The sequence below is a fragment of the Balaenoptera ricei genome, chromosome 7 (genome assembly GCF_028023285.1).
Source record: "Balaenoptera ricei isolate mBalRic1 chromosome 7, mBalRic1.hap2, whole genome shotgun sequence".
In the NCBI taxonomy this organism is placed as follows: Eukaryota; Metazoa; Chordata; class Mammalia; order Artiodactyla; family Balaenopteridae; genus Balaenoptera; species Balaenoptera ricei.
The window spans coordinates 83,601,513-83,622,095 of record NC_082645.1 but is presented as its reverse complement, the minus strand read 5'-3'; the positions used below and the strand labels follow the sequence as shown (position 1 = coordinate 83,622,095).

General features: G+C 39.2%; 2 protein-coding genes across 3 annotated transcripts in view; one reads left to right on the top strand and one right to left on the bottom strand.

Moving 5' to 3' along the window:
• Window positions 1-1,809: 1,809 nt before the first annotated feature.
• COQ10B (coenzyme Q10B) lies at window positions 1,810-19,014 on the bottom strand. Its single transcript, XM_059928411.1, has 5 exons — window positions 18,520-19,014; window positions 13,610-13,759; window positions 8,582-8,774; window positions 4,356-4,457; window positions 1,810-2,914 (listed from the first exon to the last, which is right to left on the bottom strand). Exons 1-5 carry the CDS (start codon window positions 18,639-18,641, stop codon window positions 2,747-2,749), a joined length of 735 nt encoding a protein of 244 aa, XP_059784394.1. The 5' UTR covers window positions 18,642-19,014; the 3' UTR covers window positions 1,810-2,746.
• Window positions 18,858-20,583, top strand: part of SF3B1 (splicing factor 3b subunit 1) — a 62,923-nt gene continuing 61,197 nt past the window's right edge. Inside the window, exon 1 of one of the 2 annotated variants that reach the window (XM_059928410.1) lies at window positions 18,858-19,116. The gene's annotated coding sequence lies outside the window, so the exon portion shown is untranslated. The remainder of the gene's footprint in view (window positions 19,117-20,583) is intronic. The other variant, XM_059928409.1, reaches the window with a different exon arrangement.

Here is a 20,583-nt window from a genome sequence, read left to right as displayed (position 1 = left end):
TTAATAAAGGGGCAACACGGCCGATAAGCATGCATTTCCAGAGTACCCAAGTTAAAAAGTGGATTTTAAAAGCTTCTAGAGACCAAAAAAAGGATGCTAAAACGAAGCACTGGTTATAAGAATGGCATCAGACTTCTCAAGAGCAGCACCGGATGCCAGAATACAATGAGGTCAGATCTTCAAATTATGGGGGATGGGAGGAATTATTTTTAATGTGGCGTTCTATACTCAGTCAAGTGTGAATATAAAACAATGACATCTTCAGATACTCAGGGATTCTAAAAATTTAGCTCCCATTTGCCCTTTCTTAGGAAGCCACTAGAGGATTTCCTCAGCATTTTGAGAGTTAGAAAAAAAAAGGAAGCCAAAGAGCCAGGAAATAGGAACCCCAAGAGGAGAGAGGTGAAGGGAAATCCTAGGATGATTAGGGAATTACACTCGCACAACAGCGTGGAGAGCAACCAGTTCAGATTGGAGCAGTATGAAAGGGTGGCTGCAAGTAACTGAATACCTAACTCTAAGTGACTTAGACACTCGAGGTCTGTTATCTCACGTAACCAGAAGTGCCCTCTACTAGGTTGTTTCATTCAACCCTTGATGTTAGGGTTCTGAATTGGCTTTTCTGGAATCATCGCCTCTTCCCTTTTTGTGAAAAGATGGCAGATGTAGCTGCAAACTTCACATCCTCACGCAACCAGGCAAAAACCAAGGAAGAGAAGTTTCTCTTCCAAGTTTCTTTCCACAGAGATAAAAATCTTATCTAGCAAGTCCTATCCCATCAGTCTTCCCCTCAGATTTCACTGACCAGATGCCAATTCAAGAAAAGTTTATAAAGGTGGTGTTGTTTTCCCTCTTATGATATGGAAAGCACAGATGCCAAATTTTAAGTCCACAGGCCACAGACTTCAGAGCAAACACAAGAGCATACATATTTGAGCCAGAATGCATGGGTTTGTCTCTACCACTTACCAAGACTTGTGTTCTGACAATACTTGGGGAACCTCATGGGTCAAAGGGATGGCTAGATCAAGGCAATATTTGGGTATTCCTGGGTTCCCTTACCAAAATACCATGTACATACTATCATACCAGTCCAGTTACACCCAACCACTAAGTTAGATTCTAAACCTAAGTCTACTTACGGCACTTTAAGAATAGTGGTAAAGTACAGGTTCTTATTTCCATTAAAAGAGTAGTAATACTGTACAGGGAAAAAGAGAAAATATCTGGGGTCTTTTCTTTTGCCACTTAAAAAAAACTTTTGTTTTTTAAAAGGTGCATAATTTTTTTTTCTTTTTTTGGCTGTGCCGCTCGGCACGCGGGATCTTAATTCCCTGACTGGGGACCAAACCCACGCCCCCTGCAGTGGAAGCGCGGAGTCTCAACCACTGGACTGCCAGGGAAGTCCCCAAAGGTACATAATTATATACAAACTACTTATGCTCTGGGAAGATACCTCATTCGTATGTGGAAAAATACTTTACCTGTGTGAAGGCATAATCAAGCTCCATGTGAGTAGACTGTAAGAATCCTTCACCACTGTATACCCACCACGTGGCAGAGAGCAGCTACTCACAACAGATTTACTGAACAAACTGATGCAAACATGCATTCATGTAGGGAACGAACTAGTAAGTTCCCTTGCTGATCTGAGGAAACAAGGGAAGGGTAACTAATGCAAGAGGGTTGTTGGGTATGGAATGAAGGAAGGGAAGGGAATCAATATTGATTAAAGGAAGACTGAATTTTGCCCAGATTTGTTTCTGTGAAAGTATTTTAAGACATTTCAATAACTGAAATAACTGTACAAAAAATAAACAAATTAACTTTATTAAGTTACCACTTCAGTCCTTACATTGATTTGTTTACAAAAATATCAGTTTGAAATGCATTATTGAAAGTGAGTACACACAATAAATAGAAAATAAGGATGCATGGTGCTGGAGACATCTCAACCAACTTATCTTCATCTACTGCCCACTGTTGTAGACAAAATTTGACACCAACTTATTATCTTCATCTACTGCCCATTGCTGTAGACAAAATTTGACACGCAAACAGCATTTTTGAAAGAGCAGTCAAAGTACCGGGGAGAGGGCTGCAAACTATGAGAAAAGTAGCTTAAAACTCTGGACCACTCACCAAAAAAAAAAAAAAAAATCACTGTTTATCTGGAAGCTAACCTCAGTATAACACAGAATTATCTACTACTACCCACAAGAACAATTTAAAAATAAGAAAAGTGCCAAGGAACCTCCATTAACACTATTTTTAAGTCAAAGTTTTTACTTTAAACATCTGATGATTACTCAAATATCCTAAGCCATGAGGCAGACCCTAAGACAATAAGTTATAAATAGTCTGAATTTAATAACTTAAAAGTGATATGGTTAATATAATACACACTGCATGAGTATTTCAACCAACCTCTTTCAGGTGAGGTGATAACTAAAAGGTTTAAATTTACAGTTTCAATTTCTGTTCAGAAGAGTGATGTCAGTATTCTAGCAATAGTGATGACATCCCATTATTGTAAATATGCTAATATACATATTACTCTGAATTACACTCGATTGAATTCTATGTACACGTGGTTCCATATTCCAAGTGCAAATTTTCAATGGTACGGGTTTATAATCAAAGCTGGGTTTGACAAATGCTTTCTGACTTCTGAAAGCAAATGATAAAAGTACTTCCTAAAAGTGAATAAACTAGTTACAAGTAGGTAACCATTTCCTTTTTCTCTTTACGTGTGATGAACTTCATGAAGCATTAATTCCCGAGGTATATTTGTTTCTGGACCATACAGCTTACATGCTCTTCTTTCAAAGGCAGCTACCATCTGCTTTACAACTTCATCGAAAAACAACGTGGCAAGCTGAGAGTGTAGAAGTGAGCGAAATTCAAAAGAAATCTGTAGAAAAATGTTAATAATTATTTTAGAAAGATCTTTCTTTTACTAAATCTCCACTTAGGGTAATGGTGTTCACACTGTGAAATGGGTTACTTGGCCCAGTACCTAAGGCAGAGCTCTATGGGTCTATCTAGATGAGATTTTTAACATACCTCAGAAGAGGGAGATTTGTTTCCTGCAGTAAGCACAACAACGGCTAAACAATAAGCTTAAGTAAACAGGGCCAATGAATCTCATTTTGGGGCAAAGAGTCTGCTTTTATTAAGTTAAAGAAACCTGGAAAAAAGCTTTGCTAAATACCATGTTTATCACTTTGGCTTCTTATTAATATGCCCCTTTTAGAGCTACCTTACCTCCCAAAAGGAAATAAGGAAGGGAAGTGATCCTTCTGATATGGTATTCCCATGAGAATTAGTAGCAGAAAGATGAGATTAACCCACAAAATAGATGGCGAAGGTGGTTCAATCTTTAAGTAGACAATGATTTAGAACTTTCTTTATATCCCCTCAAGACAGAATTCCCAGTTTAAGAAATAATATCTTAAGGACCTTAAATATCCATTAACTTCTGAATGTTTTAATTTTTTATTTTAAAATAATTTGATTTATAAAAAAGTTGCAAAAACAGTACTAAGATTTCTCATACACCCATCACCCAGATACCCCTATTTCAATGTCTTATATAATCACAGTACAATTAAAACCAGGAAATTAACAGAGGGAGTTAGTATTACTAGATAATAATGCTATTACCTAATCTAGAGAGGTTTCATTCAAATTTCCCCAACTGTCCCATATATGCCCACTAATTTTGTAATGAAAGCAACTTAAGAGCTGAGAATAGCATACAGTAATTTACTCAAAATTATAACCATTTCTTCTTTTTAATAATATTTATTTATTTATTTATTTGGTTGGTTGGTTGCGCTGGGTGTTAGCTGCGGCTCGCAGGCTCATTAGTTGTGGCATGCGAACCCTTAGTTGCGTGTGTCTTACAATCTATGGACTTGTAAAAATTAGAAAATAGAGAAGGGATGACTATTCAAGGTTTCAAGAAACAAAATAGAAAAAGAGAAAGGGTCATTAGCATTCTTTTCTTTTTTTTGGCCGCGTCACACAGCATGAAGGATCTCAGTTCCCCAACCAGGGATTGAACCCGTGTTCCCTGCAGTGGAAGCACAGAGTCCTAACTACTGGACTGCTAGGGAATTCCCCTAGCATTTTTTCTTATAAAATTAGTGCAAAAAAAAAAAAAAAAATTAGTGCAGAAAAAGGTATTCAATACTCAGAAATATGAGATTTTTTAAAAAATGTCTTTCAGTAATTGCTATGCATGTAGGTTATTAATTATGACATCTGGGTTCTAATAAAAATGGATTACTCCCTCTTTACCAACTTCACCTGATGTTTGGAACAAATAGAGGGCTTTATGAGAGACTTACTGAAAAATCCAAAGTACAAGTTCTTGGGTAGCCAGGAAGACCTGGGCTAAAACGCCATACAGTCTCCAAATGATTGAAGAGCTTCCCATCAGTACAGGATGCCTAAAACAAAATGAAAAAAATAAAACCACAGTTAAGTACCATTTGGATTGGGTCCAGAATCTACAACTGAAGATGACTTCTTTGAGAAGTAAATATTTTTATAGGTCAGACCACAGGTGACAAAAACATATCATTGATAGCTTGGTACTAAGAAGTGATCTCTGGCCAATATAAGCCATTTTCCTTTCTCCTGGGATCCCCAAGATTGCCACTTGTTCTCTTCCGCTGCTGTCACCCACTGTGCTACTTCGAGTTCTCCTCCCACAACAAAACAGGGAGTGACTACCTGGAAGTTTATTTCCAGCTCTGCCACTTATAAGTGATCCTGAACAAGTTAATTCCCTGTACTGTATTTCCTTAATCTATAAAATGAGTATAATGCCTGTCTTATACCATCAGTACGAGATGGCTAAATTTAATATTTGTAAAGTATTTGGCACAGATCCCTAGAACAATTCTATAATTCTTCTTTCCAACCCAAAGATTTTCTCTTATCAATCACATTCAGTCTTTCCCTAACTCATTATTCTTTATTTCTAGAGGCCTCTATGGTTCCAGTTTTCCTGAAAGTGTGGCCCTGACCCACTGCTTTCTGACCTCTCATCTCTTCTGTGCTCATGTTTATTTTACATGTGTGTGTACACACTGAAACATAATACACAGTAATACTATGTGCAGTGCATCCTGACATATCCCATTCTATATCATTAAAAAATGTTGGTTGAGACACATTGAAGAGTTGCCTCCTGCAGTGTGAAAAATGGTGGCCAGAACCATAGTTACTAGTCCACTGTTAGGACAGGTTATGACCTTGAATGAAGTTCAGTTTCTTTATTTACTATCCTAAGAGGCCATCTGGGCCTTATTATACTAGTAGACAATTGACCTCAAGAATATCTATCACCTTACCTTCCCTTAGAAGCAGCCTATTTTTTAAATTCTTGTTTCAAAGTCTACACTCCCCTCCTCAATTAAGCCTTAAGTTTTCAGCAATTCTGGCAAATCGTGGGGCCGATAAATGATCAAGCCCCTCTACCCCCTTTCTTTTGGATAAGTTATCCCCCTCAAAAATTTAGACTGTCCCTCTCCTGAGGCTACACACTACAAAATATATTGCAAAATAAGGACCTGCATAGGTAAACTCTGTTTCCCCCAAGTAAACAGTCATTTTTTTCTCCCATAGCTATAGCCTACCTAAACACAGACTATAGGATTATTTCTCTGACTATATCTGGATCTCTCTAAAGATAGTTCAAACTAGGGGCTAAAGAGCTAAAAATCCATTTGCAGTTTATTCCTCACTTCCTCTTCATCTAAACCCTTTTGAATTAATTATCAGATGGTAACACGATAGAATCATTATAAACTGCATCCATACTAAAAAGCATTTAAAAAGATATGCTCTATTTACATTTATAAAAAGAACATATTATTTTAATTTTTAATATGGAAACCAGTGAATGTTTTAAAACTTATTTAGACATGATAAAATAAGTCATTAAAATACTAACTACTTTAATAACTGAATTTAGTCACATTATGCTAAGTCACTGGGGAGAAGTAAAAATTTTCTTCAGAGTTTGGCTTTATATATAGTTCAATAATGGCTATCCAATTTTTAAAACCATCAAAAGTCTATAATAAAACCTTATTGTTTCAGTTATCCAACTTCATTTATTTACTTTTTTTTGTTTTTGGCCATGCCTTACAGCTTGTGAGATCTTAGTTCCCCAACCAGGGATCAAACCCATGCCCCCTGCGGTGGAAGCCTGGAGTCTTAACCACTGGACCACGAGGGAAGTCCCTGTTTATTTACTTTTATTTTTAATTTTTTTAAACTTTTTCAGTTATCCAACTTTAAGATAATGCAGTCCACCTTTCTTTTCCAACCACATAAGAAGCTTATAGGAAATTTAATAGTGAAGGAGAAACAGCTGTTGGGAATAATCACTATAATATGGCACCTTCCTCTGACCACTTTTTCACAAAATGTGGCAGTGCTATACTCATATCAATAACCCAGCTCAAGGATCCACGGATTTTTACTGGTATGTTTTGATAGGGACAATACTGCCAAAGATCTCATTCCTAACAGAGATACTGAACACAGTAGGAAGGTTTCTGGCCATTACAGATTCAGGTAGACTACAATCACTGACATGTTAAGTCACAGGCACATTTGGGGCAGCTAACAATTCACAGAAAATGTCACATGGCTTCTGCTGCTTCCTCAGTTATAATAATTTTTATTATATGTCACATATGTGTATCAGGTATTAAAATCCAGAACCTGAACCCAGGGAAAATTGAAAGCTGAACATAGTTGTTTGTTATTCTCAAATACGTCTTTAAACAATAAACTAGCACACTAAGTGAGACAGCTTATTTTAATGGAAAAATAGTTTTGGAATCAGACACACACAGTATGAATTTGTGTAAGGCTCTTAATTTCCCTAAGCCTCATAAAATTGAGATAGCAATGACTATCTAATACATATTACTATAATTTAAAAAAAAAGTTTCCTCCCTCCTTGGCAGTGTTAAAAGTTACTGAAATTATTATGAACATCTGTGGATCTACAATAACCCAGAACAGAGTAGTGAGAACTTCATAAACAAAGAGGCCTCATGACTCCTGTCATTGTAGTACTGGTGCTGAGGATACAGAGACGAAAAAGAGGATCTCCCATTCCCTCAAGTAGCTCGATTTTTTCAAGCAGAAATCCAAATGAAGAAAGAAATTATACTACAGAGTGATAAGGGAAATAAATAAAGCACGTGCAAAGCCCAGAGGAATCACCGAGGTAGAACTAGTCATCTATATGAAAAGAAAGGGAGAAAGCAGGTTGGAATTTGAAGGATTAACAGGCAAGGAATTTTCATTACAGGTAAAAGAGGGAACAACATGCAAAGGCACAGGGCTGTGTAATGAGCACTATATGGTTCATTCCTGGAAGCCAGGGAAGGGAAGAAAGCCAGGAGGAGAAAATGAGACTTTTTTAGAGTTCTTTTAGTTAGATGCAGGATATGTTAAGATCTAAGTTATGAGAGTCTGAATGGTAAGAGACTGAGGTCAGGGGACTCAATTTTAAGATTACAGAGATATTTGCTGCTGTCAGACAGACTAGAGTCTTGGCTGTGATCTAACTCTTCTAGGCCTTAGTGTACTCAACTATAAGATGGAGAATAAAATTTGCATCTCAAAGGGCTGTTGTGAAGAGTAATTCAAGTAAAGCACTATAAAGAGCTCAGTATGTCAGCTATTTTAAGTGTAGTACAGGAGGTGAAAAATCCACAACTATGGGGCAAACAGGTGAAAACAGTCATAATAACGACAGAGTCCCACAGTGGGGCACAGTCTTTTAAGTGGAGTTGAAGTTTTGAGAGTGCGACTAGGGTGGACTCCAAGGTCTCAGCTTCACTGGACAGTATACTCTTTCTGGTATGAGAGTTGCACCTCCTCAATGCCTGACAAAGAGGTGACGAAGGCATTTAGCTCTGGCCAATTACCAAGAAATGATACCACCACTAAATCCTGTGAGCACAGAACACAATTCAGCTTTGAAAGTCTTTGGTCATCACACTCTAGAAATTCAATAGAAATGGGCATTACTCTGTGGAATTCTGCCTTTTTTGTGTGATGAAGTCTGGGTACCTTTTCTACCTCCTCTGAGAAGAGTAAGATGATTAATATATGCATGCAACAACACTTGGCATTTCAGTACCTGGCACATGGCAGGATGACTTCAATAATGTTTATGTTCTCCACATTTATATCTTTTCTACCCTTCTGCATCCTCTCACCACTTTCCCTTCCTTAACTTAAGAAAAAGTAGTGCAAGTATTAAAACATTTCTCACTTGTGCGGCCATCTCTTTCCTGTGGGTCAGTAGTTCTCAACAGAAGGACAAAAGAAAAAGCTTCTCATTATGTTCTAGTTAAATTTCAATTTGGAAAGAATAATGCTAATATTGTGTAAAATAACACGATTTAAGAGATATAATAAATAGTTTGTTTTTTCCCTTCTATTAGTTTAGAGAAGTCTTCTTAATGCTATTATACTTTAACCCATTTAACATAATATTTGAGGAATATTTAAAAACAACAAAAAACAAAACCATTACCTTTACCAAATGTGGTTTCACCAAGGTTACCACTGATGTATAGCGCTCCAATACAGGTGGAAACCCAATTTCTAATCGTGTTTTGCAGTATCCAGATCTCCTTGATATTACATCTGATTTTTTGCACCAAGGAACAAAATGCTTGTAATCCTCCATTCCTGATACTACATCATACATTTCCTGCATAGAATATCTTAAAAAAAAAAAGGAGAGGTGTTAACTGCATCTATTTATATGGTATATGTACACTTTAAATTGAATATGAATAAAGTTTACTATGTACGAGGCAATAAATCATTTGGCACACATACAGAACCACACTCTGGGATGAATGTCTTCAAAACACAGAAAATAAAAGGATAAAAGGGAACTAAACATATGTCTGTAGCAGAGCTTACAATGTGGCAGACCACAGGTTGAATCTAGCTTGCAGATATGGTTTTTAAAATTTTAATTAGTGACCAGCATTTAAAAACTGAGACTTCGAGACAAAAAGACTAGAAGCAACCTAAATGTTTATTTGGTTGATAAACATTAATAATTGCTTAATAATAAATGGTTGATGAATTATGGTACACTCACACTGTGGAACTCTATCAGTTATTTAAAGGGATTAAGATCAGATGTACAGTTGACCCTTGAACAACACAGGTTTGAACTGTGTGGGTCCACTTACACACGAAGTTTTTTCAGTAAATTTAGTACCTGTATTTTCATTTTACAGATCTTTAAATTAAATGTGAGGGAAAGTTTGTGTTCAATTAGAGATCACAATATGTGGAATCAAAACAACTAGGGTTTGAGTCTTGATTTTTTTTTTTTTTTTTACTTTATTTATTTATGGCTGTGTTGGGTCTCCGTTTCTGTGCGAGGGCTCTCTCCAGTCGCGGCAAGCGGGGGCCACTCTTCATCGCGGTGCGCGGGCCTCTCACTATCGCGGCCTCTCTTGTTGCGGAGCACAGGCTCCAGACGCGCAGGCTCAGTAATTGTGGCTCACGGGCCCAGTCGCTCCGCGGCATGTGGGATCTTCCCAGACCAGGGCTCGAACCCACGTCCCCCGCACTGGCAAGCAGACTCCCAACCACTGCGCCACCAGGGAAGCCCTTGAGTCTTGATTTTATCCAAACTGTTTCATCAGCTTCCTGCCTTTGGGTGAGTCATTTAACAATTCCTCGTTTGGAGACAGAAATAGCAGTATGCAGATTTTTTTTTACTGTGTGGGGGTCTGCACCCCCTAAACACCCCACTTTTCAAGGGTCAACCGCATACTTTAGAGCAAAGAGGTTTACAAGATATTGCTACATGAAAAAAGGCACACTAAAGCAGACGGGATATATTCGATTCTATTATCTATTTGAGAAATATCATAAGTGTATACTATATTTCCTCAATTTTAAACATTCGGGATTTTTTTCCTGAAAATAATTATTATGTTAATAGACTGTCTGAGCGTGAACATAATGATATGGCACTCTGGGGTAAATTTGAGGGATTTGGGGGACATCTTACATGGACTTTGGTGAAAATAATCATTATGTTTTCTTTATATCATATAATTGTCATTATGTTTTCTTTATATCATATAATTGTAATAAAACCACCAAGGGAAAGGAAAGATAAGAAATATTAAACTTGTATAAAAACTTCCAAATAAAATTTTTTTTAAGTTTAAAAAAAAAAAAAAAAAAAAAAAAAATAGACTGTCTGTAATGAAAATACATTTAAAAAGTCCTAGAAGGATACAGATTAAACAATTACCAGTTGTTAATTCAGGAAAAAGAAGTAGGAGTAAAAATAGACTAAGTCTTTTAGTATACATATTTCTAAATTGTTAAGTTTTTATACAAGTATGAGATGATTTTGTAATTAAGAAAAGAAAAAAATCTATTCTATAACACAAAAAAAGGAAACCTCTCATTCTTTTTATGAGCCAGCATAACATACTGTGAACCCAAGCCTCACAAAGAACATAAAAAACAAAATCTATAAACCCACATCACCTGTGAGTACTGAGGCAAAACTTCTAAATATCAGCAAATATAATAGAGCAATATATTTTCTAAAAAATACAACAATCAAATCCAACTCATTTAAGGATGTTTGGATGGTTTAATACTAAGAATTACATTATTATAACCATATTAATTAGTCAAAACAAAAACATTATATGATTCCCTCCATAGATAGTAAAATACCAGAAGCATTCCTATTAGAGTTCGAAATAAGTCAAAGGTGCTGACTATCATCACTGTTATTTGACATTTTTCTGAAAGTATGTCAAAATAATTAAATCAAAGCATGAAATATGAGGCACATGTGTGGAAAAGAATTAGGCAAAATTATAAATTGGCAGGTGATATGACTATCAAATCAGAAGCTAATCAATTCAGAATTCAGTTATGTAGCCTGTTGAGAAATATATAAAAATTAATATCATTCCTATACTAACAAGTAGAAAACAGTAGCATAGAAATGCAAAATACATAGAAATAAATACGACAAAAAACCATCAGGGTTTAAATGAAAAACCAAACAACAAAAACATTGTGCATACAAGTAAAAGACAACTGAATGAGAACCAGACACATATAATTCTTGGTTATAAAGACTCACACTGTTAAAACATAATTCACCTCAAAATGATACAGTAAACAACTACATTCTAAAGTTTAAAAGGGCATTTTTGGAATATGACAGAATGAGTGTTTATATGTATTTAATTTTTATGATCATGAAATGAGGCCCACAGCAGAGGGGGGAAAATAAACCTACCCTCCCCATGTTCTCAGACACTTGGAAATAAATGCCAAAATAAGTCCCATGAAGAAGTATGAAACCTGGTAGCCTGGAAGCTAATTGTCATACAGTAGTCTGCACTGACTAAGAAAGCAGTACAGCATAGCAGTCAAGGGGATGGACTTTGTAGTCAGAAAGTACTGTGTTCAAATATCAACTCTAAAACATAGTAAGTCATGTGACCCTGGCTACGTTGCTTAACCTCTCAACTTCATCTTCTTCATCCATAATTGAAAAATACCTCTACAGGTTCTTTTTTTTTTTTTTTTTTAATATTTATTTATTTCACTGTCCAATCTTCATTGCGGCATGCGGGATCTTTCACTGCGGTGCTCCCTTGTGGCGTGTGGGCTTCTCTCTACTTGTGGCATATGGGTTTTCTCTTCTCTAGTTGTGGCGCGGGCTCCAGAGCGTGTGGGCTCTGTAGTTTGTGGCATGCGGGCTCTCTAGTTGAGGTGCGCGAGCTCAGTAGTTGTGGTGGCGGGCTTAGTTGCCCCGCCACATGTGGGATCTTAGTTCCCTGACCAGGGATCGAACCTGCGTCCCCAACACTGGAAGGTGGATTATTTACCACTGGACCACCAGGGAAGTCCCTACAGGGTTCTTTTAAGGGTTAAGTGAAATAGTTTTAGCGTAATGCACAATGCTCACTAGGCACTTAATAAATGGTAGCTATTATGTGTTTATGTCAAATATGGGGGAAGACGAATATCATTAGATAAGACCAATTTGTAATAAAAAGAATTTTAACATGAGAAAGAATAAGGAAGCAAGTAAGAATAAGTAAATATGGTGGGAAAAATAAGCTTAGGAGTCATGACACAACATAATCTCTCTGAGCTTCACTTTCCTCATCTCTAAAATGGGAATAATACCTAGTTCACATGGCTATTGTGAGAATTAAATGAAACAATAAATATAGAGCCCCCAGCAGTGCCTGTCAAATGGCAAGTACACAGTAAAAGGAAAATGTTATATTTCTGATTCAAAAGGAAAGCAGACCAATTCACTATTTGATTTCTCATCCTTTTGTCGCCATGTCTCTTTTCAACAGATACCAGCTGAGGCAAAGATGTCTTCCTATCCAAGTGTTTACACTTGCTTTATGTGGCATTATTGCTGGCCACCTGGAGGCTACAATTACATAGCAGTAACATGACTAGTTCTTGCCAATAATATCTGAGAGTAAGCACTGGGTGTCACTCCCAGACCAATATGATTAAGAACCAGGTGTATCTTTCTAAGAGACTCTGAAGACTAAGGAATTACAAAAGTCACAAATTGGATGGAGCCTGAGTTCCTGAATCACTACTCGAGGATTGCTGCCCATGGATTGGGCATACCCACTTCAACTTTACATGAGAAAGAAATAAACTTCTGGGTTTTACCTGTATGGTTGCTAGCATTACCTTAACTAATACAGTGACTATCCAGTAATAGCGGTAAATTATGTGACAAAAGTTATGAGTATGCCCAAAGCTCTTTACTGCAGAAAAATTAGAAGGGAAAAAGCAACTATATAAAGTGAATGAAAAGTACTTTTAGAAGAATTCATGTAATATTTAATGGCCTGTTGGGAATTAAGACCCCCTTGTAGAAATTCCCATATGAAGGACTGCTTGATTTCTGGTTTAGCAGATCTGCAGACGCTCTATACTCTGCTGTATATACCCCTAGGTGAGGGGCCAAACCTGGCCTGCTGCGTGGCTCTGTAAATAAAATTTTGTTAAGAACACAGCCACGCCCATTTATTACATATTGTCTATGGCTACTTTTGGGCTACAGTGACAGAGTTGAGTAGTTGCAACAGAGACAGTATGGTCTACAAACCTATTTACTAACTGGCCCTTTACAGAAAAAGCTTGCCAACCTCTGCTCCAGATGGTAGGGGCCTCTTAGCATGTTTATATGTACTTACCTAGGTATGTGTGTATGCGAGGGAGCTATACAGACATATTTGGCTCAACATATCAGTAATGTTGCCACTATGAAAAAGAACAGTGTACAAAAAATGCAGGTCATAAACAGTTTAATTATTTCCTTTAAATGTCAAGATTTAAATCTATCCTATAAAGTTACCACAAGACTACATTCAACAAATATTTATAAAACGGCAAGGGCTAGAAAATTAGAGCTTAGTCTGTAAGAAGAGAATCCAGAAAAAAAGAGGCATGATGTTCTATAGAAAATTGTGAACACGCTCTTTTAGTACAACTACTATTTTATACAAACCCTATAATTCTTCTCTCTGAATATTCTTTTCTTTTGTTTATTAATGGTGCAGCAATTCTGAAGAAAGTTCTTGCATGCATCTCCTTCGGCAAAACTGAGGTATGCAGTGGAAGAGTTCTGCTCATCAGTATACCACAGGAAGCTAAATATCTAAAAAGACAAAAATTACCTGATTGAGTAACACTGACAATTAAGAGGAAACACAAACTATAGAGATTGTAAAATAACAATCATACTTTAGAAGGCTGTGCAACCTTAGAATATTCCTGAAAAAATACACACACACACAAATAAGCTTCTAAAGCACCATAAAGAAACTAAAAAGGGACTTCCCTGGTGGCGCAGTGGTTAAGAATCTGCCTGCTATATATATGGAATCTAAAAAAAAAAAAAAAAAAAAAAAAGGTTCTGAAGAACCTAGGAGCAGGACAGGAATAAAGACGCAGTAGAGAATGGACTTGAGGACACAGGGAGGGGGAAGGGTAAGCTGGGACGAAGTGAGAGAGTGGCACGGACATACACACTACCAAATGTCAAATAGATAGCTGGTGGGAAGCAGCCGCATAGCACAGGGAGATCAGCTCTGTGCTTTGTGACCACCTAGATGGGTGGGATAGGGAAGGTGGGAGGGAGACGCAAGAGGGAGGGGATATGGGGACATATGTATACGTATAGCTGATTCACTTTGTTATAAAGCAGAAACTAACACACCATTGTAAAGCAATTATACTCCAATAAAGATGTTAAAAAAAAAGAATCTGCCTGCCAATGCAGGGGACATGGGTTTAAGCCCTGGTCCGGGAAGATCCTGCACGCCATGGAGCAACTTAGCCCGTGCGCCACAACTACTGAGCTTGCGCTCTAGAGCCTGCGAGCCACAACTACTGAGCCCACACGCCACAACTACTGAAGCCCACGCGCCTAGAGCCTGTGCTCCGCAACAAGAGAAGCCACCGCAATGAGAAGTCTGCACACCTCAACGAAGAGTAGCCCCCTCTCGCTGCAACTAGAGAAAGCCCACGCGCTGCAACTAAGACCCAATGCAGCCAAAAATAAATAAAATAAAATAAATAAATTTTATTAAAAAAAAAGAAACTAAAACTACCAGCTTACAGTTACGGTTAGAAGCTTCTAACAGAAAAGGTATCTCTCCCAGAAGTTGGCTTTTAGTCTGCAGTCATGTTTTACAACATATTCTTACCCTAGGCTTGCTAGGATATTCATCATCCAATTTTCAACTCATCTACTCAGCTTGTTTTCCCAGCTGGATCCACAGGAGTTTCCTTAATTCTTGATCTACTCTATGAGATTTGAAATTAGGTCTTGCTCTCCCATTGGCTATCCGGTGGCCCTGTCAGACCTGCTGTTCAGTTATCTTTTACCTTCCAATCTCCATTTCCATGTGTATATGTAAAAACATATGTCAAGGTAATTAGAATGTTAACTGTTTGGGTGCTTCGTAATACAGATGCCTGATATGCTCTTGTTCACCTAAATGTTTTCAGCCTTTATTCTAATAAGATTATTGCATAACTGTTTTACACTACTATTCGTGCATTATTAGTTCACATACTTATTGAGCACCTATTCTGAGCTAGGCACTAGGGATATAATGGTGAATAAAACAAACATGAAGATTACATTCTAGTTGAGGAGTCAAAAAAATATCACTAAAATAGAAATGGGTGTGGGGACATGTAATTAGGACCTCCTTTAGACAGAGTGGTCCAGGAAGTCCTCTGAGGTTGTATTTCAGCTGAGACATAATGGATAAGGAGGCATTAGCCATGCTAAGAGAGAAATAGATATGTATGTACATAATAAATGCATGTGCACATATATATAAAATCTCTCTCACACATACGTGTGTGTATGTACATGGGAGAAGAAGAGGTAGATACAGAGCATTTCAGGTACTAGGGAAAGAGCTTGGCAGCATCCAGACACTAAAAAAGACAAACAGTGTAACAGCAGTATAGCAAGCCAGGGGGAGAGCACCATGAAATAATGTTAGAGAGACAGGCTGGAGCTGGATCATGCTGGGGATTATTGGTGAGGATAAAGCAATTTGGCATTTATTCTCAATGAGATGTTCTTGAAGTGTTCCAAGTAAGAGAGCAATATTTCATTAAATTGAGTCTTCAAGTTAATTTTTAAAAGAGTAATGGAGTGGCCTGGTGAAATCTCATGTTATCATATATGAAATCTGATTTATATAAGATATGATTTACATATAAATAAAATTTCTTTAAGGACACTGAGACCCTACAGTTTGGCTGGAAGAGAAAATCAAGTTAAAGAATGACTGAAGAAATTGGCGATATTCAGCCAGAAGATAAGGGGTGATACTTGAGACTATGGCTCCAAAAATACAAGAAAAAACTTTTGAACAATTAAAGCTGTTTATAAAAATTGGGTAGACTTATTCCAAAGGTAATGAAAGAAAGGTCAATGAAAATAGTTAAGCTAAATGCTTCATGACGATGGAAAAGAATCAAGCATATGAACTGTATGAATGAACTTGTCTCTTTTAAGATAGATTCATCTCCTAGAGAGAATAAGGGTGTCATGTGTTCCTAAAAATCTTTAAAAATATGATGTTATGTGAATTTTAAAGGCAGTGATAATATTTTTAAAAGCCTACTGTAATTTTTTTGAGTAGAGCTATAGAGTTTGCTTTAAAGTGGAATTATGCCAATAAAAGTGACTGACAGTTATTCTGCTGAATGAAGCAGAACAGTGGAAATAAAATAATTAGGCAGGGATTTCCCTGGTGGCACAGCAGTTAAGAATCTGCCTGCCAATGCAGGGGACACGGGTTCGAGCCCTGGTCCGGGAAGATCCCACATGCCGTGGAGCAACTAAGCCTGTGCGCCACAACTGCTGAGCCTGCGCTCTAGAGCCTGACTGCCACAACTACTGAGCCCACGTGCCACAACTACTGAAGTCCGCGCACCTAGAGCCCGTGCTCCACAACAAGAGAAGCCACCACAAGGAGACGCCCACACACCACAACGAAGAGTAGCCCTCGCTCGCCGCAAGTAGAGAAAGCCCGCACGCAGCCATGAAGACCCAACACAGCCAAAAATAAATAAATTTTTAAAAAATAATAATAATAATTAGGCAGTTAATTTAGCTTCCCCCTTAAAAAGCCACAAAATATAATTTAGAATCTCTGGTAGCCACACAGATTATAAAAACCAAGCTTGGTGTTCAAAATGCCTAATCACCCATTTCCCTTCTAAGACATTCTTTAGATGTCTTTAACTGTTTTAACAGTTTCATCTATTTTGCTCACTTTTCGTATAGATACCTTCTTATCTATTATTGGAAGCCAATTATGTGGCAGATACTATGCACAATTATTAACAATTTTCTGATAAATCAGATCAGAAAAAGCAGCATCTGAGATAAACCTTTACTAAAAAAAAAAATAAGACCCTTGCTTCTGAAGAGGTGAACTGGGTGTTTTGGAAACTTACTTTTCATTGTATATGGTTTTGAATTTTGTACCAGGTTTATGTAATACGGTCCTCCTATCCCCCGAAAAAGAAACACTTACACAATCTGATTACATTCATAAGGGAAATGCCTGTGTTTAAAGCAAGTTAACAGGTGTTTTCTGATCGGTCTGCATACTATGGTTACAATGCCCTGGACTGCCCATCTATTTTCACATATTATCAAGAACAATATGTCTTCAACTGCAATACGAGAACCATACAATCGTATATATGGTTAAACCATGAAATGAAAACTGGACCAGATGAAGGACAGTTTTTTGGTCACTAATCTTCCAATACTACATCCCAAATACTCTACTACAATAAAGGCCAGAATCTATGTTAATGCTTCAGCCTTACAATGAACTCGTAAACTCTCTCCCTCTTCATTATCATAAACAGTAAATATTTTATCCTGGAATTTAAGCCTTAATTTGATCACTAAAGCAATTTTTAGTTTTATTTGCAAGCCAGCATTTTATAAGAATAATACAAGCAGATCTAAAGCATGATACAGTATGTTCTGCTTGAAACTTTTTCAACCAATAAATGTCTAAAAGGATTTGGAGTTGGTTGGGTTGTTGGTATTTAAAAAAATTCTTCATTGAATCTAGATGTCCTGGAGCTCAACCAGATTTGTCCTTTCTTCCTCCATCCCGTAGTTTACAACTGAATTAATTTTAAACGTTAACTTTAATTGTCGAGCATAATTTATTAAAATGGCATCAATAAAAGGAAACTAAGTGGTAGAAGTATGGAATCTTTCGTGTCTCCACCTCCATCATCTACCGAAAAAGAACCAACCAGGAAAATCGAAGGCAGACTCTGGTTCAAGGTTACAGGACTTCTAAGTTACAATGGCATGGAAAAAAATCCAAGTCCCCGGCTTCGGCTTAGTTTAGCAAGCACCAAAGGGCGGGGGCAAAGACCGCTACCAGAAACCGGGAAAGCACGTCTGGCCATCGGATACGCTGGGGGAACAAAGGGGGCCTTTCTGCCAGGCCACAAACTCCCACACGCCCATCAACCCGCAACTCCTGCGCCGCAAAGTTATAACTTTCCGAGAGCAGCAGCAGTAGCCCATGCGGAGGAGGCCGGAAGAGCCCAAAAGCAGCCCCGCCGAGTTGCTTTATCAGCTGCTTCAAAGTCGCTTAGCGGATGATTCACCGCCTCTCGCGAGGGCAGCGAATCACAAACACAAGACGGGGAGCCCGGGACAGGCCAGCGAGCCTCCGGCCAAGGAGGTGAGGGAAAACGCGCGGCCCTGAGAAGGCAGGAGACCCTTTCTCTCCAGAGACGCGGAAACGCATTCGGTCCGCCTGCCCCACCCCAAATGCCCCCAGTCCCCTTGCTCAGCAGGCCTGGGCTGAAAACTACCCTGGCCGCTGCGCCCCCGTTGTTCATTACCTGACGTTCCGCGCAGGCCCCTGCGCTGGAGCCGGGGCTCCGGCCGCTGCCGCCGACTTCGGACGGCATCGCGAGACCACCTTTTTCAGGGCCCTCTGACCGGTCCGAGCTGCCATTATCATCTGACTAAAACCGGTCGCCAGTAAGCTGGGACCCGGCCCACGGCACCGCCCTCCTCCGGCGGCCCGGGCCACCCGGCGCCGCCGCCATCCAGCCAATCGGCGGGCCCCCTGAGCGGTCAGACGCGCCCCTTCTCCTTCGCCGATTACGCAAAGCTGACGCACGCTCCCACTGCCGCAGGCCCGACTGTAAATGCGTTCGTCATCCTGCCGGCCAATCAAAGGGAGCGCAGGGCCGCCTAGACGCACCCCTCTCCGCCGGCGGTTCTCCAGTTCCCGCCGCGCGCTCTGGCCCCTTACGTAAGAACCACCGTGACCTCTCACTTCACCTCCCGCGCTGGAACTCTTCCCCGGATTCGCCAACTGCCGCGGTTCTCTTGGGAGCTGCTTCCGGTCGCGAGGCCTGCCACGTGATGCCAACCCAGGGGCGGGAGGAAGCCCGAGGTTCTGGGTGTTGATTATGTAACTGCCCAAACCGGTGAGTGCTGGGTCGGACCCGCCATCCTTGCCGGCTGCGAAGTCTGGCCGTCAGTCTTGCTGTTAATGACTGTCTAATATAGTACCTGCCGCACTTACCCCGTGAGGTTGTTGTGAGGGCACTACATGGTCACGGCCTTGGGGAAGAGACTCGGTTCTATTTGCCTTTTTCGTGTGTGGCCAACATTTTGATTGGTGTCCGTGCATGGTTTGGGTTTCCCTTCCTCCATACAAACCAGACTTTGCTTCGATTTACCCATTTCAGGAATCATTCATCAAGGCTTGACATTTTTTTCCCCTTTGTTTGTTGCCAGGTACTTATTTAGTCTTTATATGTCATAGTTTCCTGTAAACCGTAAAGTGAGAATAGCCATACTACTTACTGCATTCTGCTGCTTAAATGTAGTCAACAAATATTTATGGAGCACTCACTGTTCGCTGTTTTAGGTGCTGGATAAGTGACCAAAAGTCTTTACTATCATAGAGCTTATATTCTAGAGCGGGCGAAATCAATATATTAAATCAATTAATATAATACAGTGTCAGATAATCATATGGTGTAGAAAAAAGTAAAGCAGGGAAAGGAGATGGAGAGGGGTAAGGTGGGGTGCTGTTTTATATAAGGTGGTCAGGTGGGCCTCTGAGGAAGTGATAATGAACAGAAACCTAAATGAAGTGAGGAGGTGAACGATATGACTGTTTGAGGGGGAAAGTATCTTCAGGTGGAGGGAACAGCAAGTGCAAAGGCCCCAGACAGAAACATTCTTGCCATGTTTTATGAGGAGCAAGGGCTTTGGATCACAGTGAGCGAGGAGGAGAGTGGCAGGAAATGAGATCAGAGGTAGTGAGGGCTTTTTCATAGTACTTGGGAGGCCATGGTACCAACTTTGGATTTCATTCTATGTGTGAAGGAAAGTCATTTGAGGTGACTTGATCTGATTTACATTTACATAAATATTCCAGCTTCTGTGTGTACGTATGATTATTATTTTCTGCTCTTGCTTTGTTCATTGCAGTCATCCCTTACTAGATGCTTTGTGGAGTGAGTTGAAATCACCAGCTACAAAGAACGTCAAGCACTTTTCTTTTTTTAAAAAATAAATTTATGTATTTATTTATTTATTTTTGGCTGCCTTAGGTCTTTGTTGCTGCGCGCGGGCTTTCTCTAGTTGCAGAGAGCAGGGGCTCCTCTCCGTTGTGGTGCGCGGGCTTGTTGCAGAGCACGGGCTCTAGGCGGGCGGGCTTCAGTAGTTGTGGCGCATGGGCTTAGTTGCTCTGCGGCATGTGGGATCCTCCCAGACCAGGGCTCGAACCCGTGTCCCCTGCATTGGCAGGCGGATTCTTAACCACTGCGCCACCAGGAAAACCCTGTAAAGCACTTTTCAATACAACACAGGATGTAGTTGTTGATTGAGGTGGTTCTGTAGCTGCATCCAGACAATTGTATATCAGATTACCTTCAAATACA

What these genes read in the sequence shown, in the direction of transcription:
- COQ10B (XM_059928411.1), bottom strand. Translation starts at nt 18,641, where the DNA reads ATGATAATGGCAGCTCGGACCGGTCAGAGGGCCCTGAAAAAGGTGGTC. An exon ending in GGGCCTGCGCGGAACGTCAG is followed by an intron (nt 13,760 to 18,519) that starts GTAATGAACAAC and finishes TTGTCTTTTTAG; the next exon opens with ATATTTAGCTTCCTGTGGTA. An exon ending in CTTGTACTTTGGATTTTTCA is followed by an intron (nt 2,915 to 4,355) that starts GTAAGTCTCTCA and finishes ATTTTTCTACAG; the next exon opens with ATTTCTTTTGAATTTCGCTC.